The 11,406-nt window shown below is 31.0% G+C and overlaps 1 protein-coding gene across 3 annotated transcripts; it reads right to left on the bottom strand.

Moving 5' to 3' along the window:
- Window positions 1–3,915: 3,915 nt before the first annotated feature.
- Window positions 3,916–8,155, bottom strand: LOC112679376 (septin-2A). Of its 3 annotated transcripts, none has more exons than XM_025549159.1 (10): window positions 7,991–8,155; window positions 7,421–7,558; window positions 7,126–7,293; window positions 6,831–6,920; window positions 6,587–6,752; window positions 6,375–6,525; window positions 5,640–5,805; window positions 5,347–5,503; window positions 5,185–5,275; window positions 3,916–4,419 (listed from the first exon to the last, which is right to left on the bottom strand). In XM_025549159.1, exons 2-10 carry the CDS (start codon window positions 7,425–7,427, stop codon window positions 4,276–4,278), a joined length of 1,140 nt encoding a protein of 379 aa, XP_025404944.1. In that variant the 5' UTR covers window positions 7,428–7,558; window positions 7,991–8,155; the 3' UTR covers window positions 3,916–4,275. The 3 variants fall into 3 exon arrangements, with proteins under 3 accessions (XP_025404944.1, XP_025404946.1, XP_025404945.1); XM_025549161.1 differs by having other exon boundaries at window positions 5,185–5,266; window positions 7,991–8,137; XM_025549160.1 differs by lacking the exon at window positions 7,991–8,155 and adding an exon at window positions 7,655–7,939.
- Between the last annotated feature and the right edge of the window lie 3,251 nt (window positions 8,156–11,406).

Raw genomic sequence — 11,406 nt, 5'->3', positions numbered from 1 at the left:
ATTGTTATCATTGCGCGTAAATGTGTTCATTATTCCATGTTTTCAAGTTTTTCCGGTTATGTCTTACGTAATTTCCAAGTCGTGCTCTCGGTGTCACAAAATTTTCATAAGTTCGATCGTTTTCATATTATCATGGTGACCTGAGGCATTTTATCTTCAAACGGCGTCCGATGGCCGTAGCTTTCGTGGTGAATGCCGTCGGCACCATCGTTTATCTCATCTTGTCCGTCTTCGTAGGTATACAGCCATCTTGTTAAAACCATGTTTTCAGTTTTTGTGTCCTTATCGGTCGGTCGGTAAGTGTCGTTCTGCGCAATTTCATTGCCTTTAATTTAAGGTTACCATGTTCCAGAGTAGTCATTTGACGACGTATTGCGAATAAAGTGGTTTTTATTCATGTGTCATCGTCCTGCGCTGCAGAACTGTCTCTCGTCGTTTGTGAATGTTGTTCTGAGGACGCATGTATGCAAGGGCTGTAATATTTTTGTATCAGTTGTTGTATTAATCACATCCCCGGTGCAGTCGTGTGGGATGAAATCCGCCATCGAACACAGTCACATATGAGTATTGATCGACCGTATTCGTTTCGTTGTCGTGTAGAGGTGGACGGTCCTAGACGTCGTAGGCATATTATTATTATTATGCATAGTGAATCCGTTGAAGGGAGTTTAATACTATATATATATTTTTAAATTGTATTGTATTTATTATTTATTGTGCCAAACAGGCAATATTCATACCATTATTGTAATTTACACTCTTGTGTGCTGTGTAGGCCACCTATTATTTAATTATATTAAATTTTATATAGACTATTAATATTACAATTATTTTTTTGATTTTGTAATTTATAGTCCCCGGTGAACAAGCCCATCCTTTAATAATAAGGATACTTGCCGCGCTATCAAATTGTTAATATTATTAAATAAAATTAATTAAATTAAAAATACGTATATATAAGAATACGTTACAACGTAATTTATAATTTACATTTAATGTTAGTTATTTTTGTTATTAGAACACTGTTTAACACTAAATGACTAAATTGCAAAGCTAAATTTTCAACTGTTTTATTTCGTATGATTTAAAAGCGCTGTGAGAGATAGAGGGACTGAGCCCCCTTGCGTTCTTCCCCCCACTTAAGCCCTGTTTGTGAAATGGAGACATAACACGTCCTCGAGCTCTTGTTATATGCCCGAGATCGGTCAGGATGTACGCGTTACTGAAATGATAACGTTCGGCGCAGGTGGTGCAAACGGTGCCGGTGAGGTCGGTGATCACGGACTGGGACACGTACGTGTTCACAGTGTTTGCGGTCACTGCGTTAGCGGTAACAGTAGCCGCGTGTCTGCTGGTGCTTGTTTTCCGGCGGGCGCGCTGGACGCTGGTAACGTTGGACGTGCTATTGGTCTCGTTGGCTGTGGCAACTGCGACGGTTTTGTGTCAGAGGCTGGTCACCATGGAACGGGCCACGAACGGCGTGGCCGCGGACGGATACGTCGATCTGAAGCCCGCGTGTCTCATGCACGTGACGTGCGAGTGGTGCGTCACCGCTCTGGCGGCCACGGCGCTGTTGAAGCTCTCCCGGCCGCGATGGCCGCATTGCGGCCGATATCCGTGGGCCGTGGCCATCGTGGCCGTGGCCGCGATATCGGTCCTTGTTTGCCGACTCGTCACTTTAACGTAATTGCCAGTCGCGGTAACTCAATTGTTCGTGGAACGTATGGAATCCAACGATGAGTTAAATCCACGCCTGTGAATCCATTCGTTGGATTTCGTTTTGTTGCGGCGCGTGATACGAACAACTTTGGAAAACAACGATTTTTTTCATTTTTATTTTCATCAGTTTGTTTGCCATATTATACTTGTATTTATAACATTTATAATTCGTTGTGTTCATATTATACATAACATTCGAAGTGTACTGAACAACTGGTTCGCATCGATACCGAATGATCACCATACAGTATGGAGTAAAAAAGTGTCATGATATTTTGGATTCCTGGCTTAGTGTCCAAAAAACCGTTTCGAGTTTTTCCGGTTCACCAGGTTATGCTTCCTGGCTACAAGTCATTCTTGGCCACAACGTTTACAACATCGTTCGGACTATTGCGAACGTGCAATGCAATCGAACAAAATATCAAATCGCAAATATTTTAGTAAAAACAATCAATGTGGTTGTCTTCAAATAAGATTGTATTCGAATTTCCAGCCTAAGGTTCGTTCGAAAATAAAAATAAATTAATGAAATAAATAATAATATCTAACAACTGAAGCGTTTTTGTCAAAAGTTGGACAGACGCCACACGCCATATGTGTAACGCACCATTCGTTCATTCATTTAATGCACTAATTTAAATCCTTTTTCTCTGTATCAAGTGTGCTGTTGGTATGCGCCATACACTACATATTGGCCACGTGCACGTATAACAATCTGTAAATTACTCATGTAATCAAGGATACGGTACATCATGTATACTATAATAGAGTACGTCATGTTTATATAATGCAAATATTTAGATATATCATTACTTTCGGAATGTTAGAATAAAAACATAGTTCTTGATTAAAATTTATTTATTGATTGTATATCTTTTTTATAAACTCGAATATAGTTTAAGGATCTACATCCAAATCGAACATCATCCAATTAGTAGACCAAAGTTAAATTTGATCATACATAAGGGCTTAAATTATTGAGTACAACCATCAGTATATATCAGTTGATATATCAGACATTTTCAAAGTGAATTGGTTTGATAAAATTATTCAAAAAAGTTATGTTAAAAGGTAAAAATAAGTAAAGAATGCTAAGACATACAACTGCAATTCATTATCCAATACGCATTTTTTTCAGGTTATTTGTATTATTTTTATCTTTTACAAATTAGTAACTAAACTGTAGTTTTATTTTTAATACCTATGAATGAAATTTCGATGTTTGACCTAGAGTTTTAAAAAATACAACACCAAGTAAAATTAAAAACATGGGAAATATACATATTATAATTATTGTATTAACAAAAAATCTAATTTTGAGGGAACATGCTAACGATACTTACTATCAAAAGTATTCTCCAAGTAGGCTTATGATGAGTCCCATGTGAATTAAAACGAAATATTGATAGTATTTTAAAATTATTAGTCGATAAATATTATATCATTTTTTCCGTGAATGTTGAATTAATATGTGCTACATTATGCAGAATGATAAATCTGACAGTTTTTTTTCCTCTTAGTTATTCAATTATTTTGACCTATTAAAATGTATCATCGCTAATATTGGTTATTGTTTTGGTAAAAGTGTATTAGTTACTAACAACGCGTATGTGACAGTTTTAAGTGTAGGTAAATACATCTGTGTTTAAATTGATTTAATTTATCTTTTGTTATACTATTAGTGGTAATTTATAATTCAATATTAACAAAGTAAAATATTGTTTGGGAACATTTTCTTGTTTAGAATATCCCAATATATGTATTGCATAATATATTGTATGAGTCATTTTCCAAACAAAACAAAAGGATGCAAAAAAAAAAAAAAAATAGAAATAAAATAAAACATAACAAGTTCAATGATTTACAATGAATAGTATTGACCACAGCTATTGAAACATTTACCGTTAATATACTTGGGAAATGTTTTTCTTCTTCTAAAACCTAACTATTTATTACTTGCTCGAAAAAAAAAAAAATGTGAACTGGAAAGCATAAGAATCTGTTAAAATTGACATTTTATTATTCTCGTATGGAATAATTTTTATTTCCATATACTATAAATGATACTGCGAAAATATCTAAAGAAATAGTATGTTATGTAGCCACCAAATAAAATATTAAAAAATAGGATATTGTATTTCTATTTTTACTGCACTGTTAATATTCAAGTTGTAAACGCTAAAATAAACAAATCCATTCGTAACCGACCAAGAGTTTATTTCATGACGATACACATTTCTAAACAATCTTAAAAGTTAAATCATGAAATACTATTTTTGAACCAATTCTTCTTACCGTTAGTGGTAAGTCTTAAATAAATATAGATACAATTTTACACAGTACAATAACTAATACATGTACATCCTATGTACATTACATAACTATAAAATGACAACGTAATAAAATAATTATAAAGCAGATAAAGATTTAAAAAAATTTAAAATATTAATCGTAATACTTTTTCAAGTTGAACACCAATTGATTACAACAATTATCCTCTATAGGATTTTACTAAAGTAAAAATATTAAATTAGGTACTATAATATATTTAGTAGGTCACACGTTAATTACGTTTTCAATTTTTTTGCTTTCATTTTCCAGCGATTTTTGAGCTGTCAAGTATAGGTTTTGATTACATTTTTCGCTGTTAGTCTTCAATTTCTCTTGCATTTGGATGAGTACGTCTTGCATACGGCGAATCTTAATTTTAAGTAAAAATATTTCAAGTCAAATATTATTTATTTTACAATTGGCATTAAATTGTGAACGAAGGTACTATATATTTTATAAATAATAATTTTGTAGGATTTGTTTGTAAATATAAATACGTATTTTCATATTACCTCAATCAAAAAATTTCTAAACAAAATTCGAACATTTGGTTTTATAAGATTTTTCTATTACAAAAATTAGTTTTATATAATATTTTTAATTCACTAATCCATTGCTTAATATCTCGGTTTAGCGAAATTTTTTTCTCTCTAAATAAGTTGAAAATCTACGCGGTCTACCCTCGATTTGTATGGAAATAACGTTAAGAGAGTAAATAGCATATATTATGCAGTCCACCCGACCCCAATGGGGGAATACCACGGATAAAAACATACTGACAATATTTAACATTATAGTAGATGTTGTTTTATAAAAATGATTTCATATTTCATCAATTGTGACTCATAAAATTAATATTTACATTTTTCCTTTTTCAGCAAAACTATGTTTTGCTACTTTTAAAGACTTTTAAAAGTATATTTAATTTTAGTTTCTGAGTAAATCAATTAAAATCATTATTAGTTAACATTTTTTTTTAATATTTTTAAAACCAAAAGTTTCAAATACAGTTTATACTGAAAGTAAAGCGATGTTAAAAAATTACAAATTAATTTCAAAAACATTTTAAAAAATAGCTTTTTTATTTTGTTTGTGAGATGCTAATATTGCAAAATAGTTAGGAATTCCACTTACTTCTTCTTCTTTTTGTATCAATAAAATATCAGTTTCATCAAGCGCGGGTGGCAGTTTTGGTATGGAATCTCTTTTTAATTTCCTACACAAACTAATTATTCATCAACTATATTCAAATAATAATAAAGCAAAGAAAGTGAATACATTTTTCTAAATACCCACCCTCTATCTTTAAGCGCCTGTTGTGATATTTTTGAAATCAGTTGTGTGCGGAAATTTTCATAATGCACGTCCTCAGTAACTTCTTTTAAATCGTGCATATGTGTAGATATTAGCATGTTTCGGAGTTTAGTGAAATCGCTATGAGCTGGATTATCCACTGAAAGTATGAAATATATACTCATGGATTATTCTTAATTATAGTTGCTTGCATATTTTAAATAAATATTTGCGTTCACTGTATTTAACATTCGAAAAACCAACTAAATTGTTTGTTTATAATACTTAGTCTATACCTTCTACTAAACCCCAATCGTACTGCCTTCCTCTTATTTTTTTTCCGTTAACTTCTAGAATTGTATTACTCCCAACAACAGCAAAAGGTAAACATGATTTCAGTTCTTTATCTTGCTGTTTGAAATCTTCATCCTCATCACTGTCGCAATCGGGTAATTGATATACCTTAAAATGTGATTGTATTTAAAAAAAATGATATGTCAGGTACTAAAAACACTGAATTATATAACTACTTTTAAGTTAGAAAAAATCTGTTATCGGCATTATTTGTTTTAAAAATGTGTCAGTTGTAATAGTGATGGACCACTTATGGTAATTATTAATTATACTAATTATTGTTCGTTAATCGTGGATGACGAACATTTAAGATAAATTTAATTGAAATATTTGATCGAAATTTTGAATCAAATAGTTAAATTATGATAATAATTAAAAAAAAATAAAATATTTGTTCTTTTTATTTCTACAAATGTTATAAGTTCTACATAATAGATAGGGATCATGTATATTATACCATACGATTAAAAATGAGTGTCAAAATAGTTATCTTAAATTAGATACACATTTTTAATCGTTTTTTTTTATACACTTTCGTAAATGTTAGAAGTGATAAATTTATAGAAAATAGAATATTTTAAATCCTAAATTGAACAATATTTATATTCTCCGATTAAAATTTATACTTTGTACTTGAAATTTATTTGACCCAAATAATTAATAATTTTTCAACTCACCTTAATTCCGTGCTCTTTGATAGAATCATTTATTCGTTTTTTAACTCGTGATTTTTCTCTTTCTGTTAACATATCTGCTTTGCTTATGACTGGTATAACGTTGACTTTCTCGTGAATGTTTAGCATGAACTCAATATCTATGGGTCTTAAGCTATAAAAATATACATTAGATTACTCATATCACGCCAATAAAACAAACTCTTATAGTATACTTGTGACAGTGTCCAGGTATAAAGTATAGACAACAGTGTACACGATTGTCGACAATATTCTTTCTAATAACGCCGCTTTCTTCTGCGAAATATGCTCGAAATTGTTCGTCCACATATTCACAGCATGATCTAATACAATCCTCGCTGCTTAACGATGATCCAAAACCTGAATCAAAATATTTTCACCATTATTTTTTATTTGTTTTTAAAAATATAATCAGAAATTTGATAAAATTATATTTACCAGGCGTGTCTACTACGGTCAGCCGTAACTTAACGCCTTGTTCTTCGATGCATAATGTTTTTTTTTCGACCTTAGCAGTTTGGGGAGGTTCTGAAATGATAATAATATTATCTTTAATATCTTTAATAGTAATGTTATATTAACCACATAATTTAAGAGATTTGATGCACCCACGAACATAAAAACGTATTACTAAAAGATATCAACTATGTTAAAACAATAACTACTGATGAAATTACGAGATGATTGAATTTAACTCCTAAGAATTATTAAAACATTTCCAAAAAAAGCATACCGTAATTTGATTCTTTTCGGTCTTTGTATAAATCACTAAGAAATAAAGTGTTTATCAATGTGGATTTTCCTAATCCAGACTCTCCTACTACCATCAAAGTGAATTCAAATCCTTTTTTGACAGTTTTTCGATGTACAATATCTGGTAGGCTACCAAACCCTATATACTCTTGTATAACAAACATAAAAAAAATATTAACAATTTATATCTACAATCGAACGTAATCACATAATTTTAATTAATTAACTAATATTATAATGTCACACATTTAACTAATTAAAACAGTGTAACAAACCTGACATCGTTCCGATAGTTAAATGTTTTTACATCATGCAGAAGTTCAAAATATTAATGCTACGATTACAATTAACACAAGACCCTTGAGTGTAATGTAATATGTTCTCAGGTTCGCCTATTATTATCAACAAATATTCTAAAAAAAAATAAAACTGATATTTTAGTCATTCCGCATAGTAATACATATTAAAATGTTACGAAAACAAACTGGAATATAATTTATATTCTTTACTTTATATGATATAATAGTTCAATACAAAAACAATTGTACTCAACAGTGTATTGTTTACATTTGTGTCGAACTGTCGTTAATCCGTAAACAATTATTTGTACTTAAAATTGAAAATGGTCGAACATTTAATGTAAATGCACCAAACGAATAGAAATGTACGCACGATTTAAATTATATTAAAAGGGCAAAGAGAATAAAACGTTTTCTGACAAGTTTTCTGAACAGTTCGATATGAACGGATACAGAATGTTTAACATCGACACACCGTGCGACGAAGAAATTAACATCAATCTAATCGGGTTCATTTTTACGACTAAAAAAAAATTACAGACATACTTGCTGAGAATACGTGTGTCGTGCCGCATCAACAGACCGTAAACAGTTCGGCGTTTTATTTTCGAACAACGGCCCACATTATTGAGTAGACCTGGTGCGTAAGCGTCCGCGTTGTCACTAACGTTACTCGCAAATCGATAATTCGGCGCAGCCGTTCCGCGGGAGATCGCGTTCGCGCGCGCTCGTCACTCGGTAGGGGAAAAAATAGTATTGTACAGCGTGCGCGCGTGCACGCGCGCGTACACGCGTTGTGAATGAAACATGGGGTGCTCGTGGTGAGGGTGCTGGTCCGCACCGTTTTATGCGCGTATAGTTACTACAATGTACGCCACTGTACGGGCAATTTTTATCGCCACCGGGTTTCGACAAGGGGTTTCGACGGTGGACACTATTGGGGGGGGGGGGGCTGCGTAATCATCGAAATGACGTCATACGAAAGAAAAAAGATTATCATGACCTCGATCCTGCACCCGTATGTGCACTGTAATTCGCAGTACGATCGGTGCATCGAAAATATTATAATCTGTAATGTGGTGCCGCAATACGTTATAATTAAGAGTCTCTATTTCACGTGTATTTAAGAACACATTCCGTACGTGTTTTTATAGAAACGGTGCTAAAGTGCGTGTTATTAAAACACACGTGTACACGTGTATTTAGAGTCCATGTACTCGAGTGTTAAAAGTCCGTACGTTATGATCAGCGTTGGATACAAGGATGGGTAACAGGAGCACGTGCCCCATGTGCCCCTCCCACATTGTTGTTTACATAAAGTAAACACAAATTTAATTTTAATTTTTAAAAAAGAAACTTTTTTAATAATAAATAAATAACTATTCATTTGAGTTTTATTTATACGACTGTATTATAATATATTTTACAGTAAAAATGCTATAAAAATAACTTATAAATACGACCAAACCGATTCTTTTAATAAGTCTTAAATTAGATTCATACATAATAATATGAATAATAAATTTCGTATTTTCTAATAATTATAAATATATATATATATATATATTTATCAAATTCATGACCAGAAACAATTCTTTATCAATGACAAAATATAAAAAAGTACCTATAATTAGTTTTTTACATTTTGAATATTTACACATTATATTTACAATATAATACACGGGTATATGAACTTTTAATACACGTGTAACACGAACTTTGAACACACGTGTAATTAAATACACGGGTATTCCTACATATTATTATTTAATGTTCGGACTACGTGTATACTTGTATACACGTACCAAATCGAGAGCCCTAGTTTTGATAACTAATTGTAACGAATAACTTGACCTACAAAGGCCATGCGATGCGTCGAACTACGAATGGAAACGGCGTTGTTTCCCGTTTAAAATGAATTCGATATAACAATATTGTCTCCAGGTTTCTGATTCCGAATGATGTTCGACGTACTACGTGCGTACTATCGCACTTGTAACATTTTACTCTGTCAGTTCGTTAAATACTTATCGATCAAAGTAGTGTAGTGGTCGGTTCGACGATTTTATTACGAGTTACACATACATATAGGCTTTGAACCACTTGGATTACAAGTATCATAGTTACCAACTCATCGATTTCCGCTGTTTACCTAATAGTATACTGTCGAACTTTAATATTAAATGTTATTTGATTTAGTTTGCCATTTAAAATAACTATGTAGTATTGTTTGCGATGTGGTATACTTTGGACTTTAGGTATACTTGTGATCGGAAGGGAATCGATGTATTTAAAATTACAACTTATATTTTATTAGTCGTTAACCTCAGAATTATCAATAAAAATTAGTAAAAAAGAGAATTACCAACTATTAATTATCTTTTCTTAAAGGCTGTAAAAGAAATTTTATAATTCTTAATTATTTTTCCATGTTAATAACTATCGATAGTCGTTACAATGGTCTGCGATAGGTAGGTAGTTAAAATACTGATTTTGTATTCCAAATATTTGGAGATAAAAATATTTATTTAGCTCCAAAAATAAACCTTTAACCACAATGATTGTATCTGAGTCCATGTACTAATATATTTTTCATTTAGAGAATATTTAAAATACTGATATTATACCATAAAAACTGTTTCATATGATATTGTAAACATTCTTTATGCTACACCGTTGAAATGCTTACGGTAGTGCAATCAAGGGCGGATTCACAGTTAGAAAACTGCTGGTTAGACTATTTCAAGAGGCCACTTATGTGGGTTGACACTGGATTATAAATGTATACCTTGAAACAAAAAACACAGCATGATCGTATAATATGTGTTTTTTAAGTTTATTAATTTGAAAATATAAGACGTCTTCAAGAGGCCAATTTTGTCAACAAATATTAACTGTAGGTCAGCTGACCTCCTGAACACCCCCCCCCTCTAAATCCTCCCCAGAGTGTAATCAATGGTTGGCTGCGTGGACATAAAATCTGTTGTGGTCATAAAAAAAATACTTATTAGAATTTATGAACTGTGATATATACTTATTGAAAGTTTATATAATATAATTTTGATTAAATGTTTAGTTTGAATATAATAATTTAATATAATTGCTACAATTCCTAAAGAGTTTGATAAATAGTTTTTTTTCTTTGTTATTGTTACCAAACAGAAGAGAATCAAAATGTGGGTGTAGTATTTTATGATACTTCGTAATTTAAATATATTTTATTTTTATTTTTGAAAAAGAATTTAAATAGTAGGTACCTCCAATGAGGTACTCATAATAATAACCACACATATACCTTTTTATTTACCGTGTAGGAACTTACACATATCATTTTTCGACAATTTAGGAACTAACATATGGATTTTTTTTTTTTACCAGCTAGGTCTAGTGTACGATCACTTGATTTTGAGCATAACCTACAGATATCAAACACACTAAATAATTGTAATTAATTATTTAATTACGGGGTTCATATATGTTGTCAATGATTTAATATTGACTTTTAAATTTAATTATTATGTTATCAAGTACAGAGCGAATGTTTGATGAAAAAAAGAGCTTGTGGTGAATAAGTTAATAAGTATGAAGTTTCTTATACTTTTCTTGGTATAAAGGAGAATGTAAATAATTTACTAGAAAATTAATCATAACGAAACTAAAAATAAGAATATTTTTGGTATCTTTAACTCTTGTCTTTCTTGTTTAAAGTGTTAAAAGTTGTTACATCTGGGTGAAAAATTTCTGGAGGCGTCCTGAAACATAAAATATTATTATTGGCTCATAAAAAGTTTTACAATATTCTAAGTACCTTATGTATATGTTTTTTTTAAATATTAAAAATTAAACTGATTTACATAATTTCTATTATATCTATATTTCTAAAGAAATAATGATGTTTTAAGTGGTGTTCAAAGAAATAATAATTTTTACAAAATAAATAATAGCATTAATACTACAAGTTA

Source organism: Sipha flava, unplaced genomic scaffold, assembly GCF_003268045.1.
Source record: "Sipha flava isolate LNK unplaced genomic scaffold, YSA_version1 134_pilon_pilon, whole genome shotgun sequence".
In the NCBI taxonomy this organism is placed as follows: domain Eukaryota; kingdom Metazoa; phylum Arthropoda; class Insecta; order Hemiptera; family Aphididae; genus Sipha; species Sipha flava.
The sequence above is the reverse complement of the archived record's forward strand: the minus strand, read 5'-3'. Positions and strand labels throughout refer to the sequence as shown.

Excerpts from the sequence above, each read along its gene's own strand:
- LOC112679376 (XM_025549159.1), bottom strand. Across the intron at positions 5,806-6,374 it reads TCAAAGAGCACGGAATTAAG|GTATATCAATTACCCGATTG; the intron begins GTGAGTTGAAAA and ends TCACATTTTAAG. Across the intron at positions 4,420-5,184 it reads TGATACAAAAAGAAGAAGAA|ATTCGCCGTATGCAAGACGT; the intron begins GTAAGTGGAATT and ends CTTAAAATTAAG.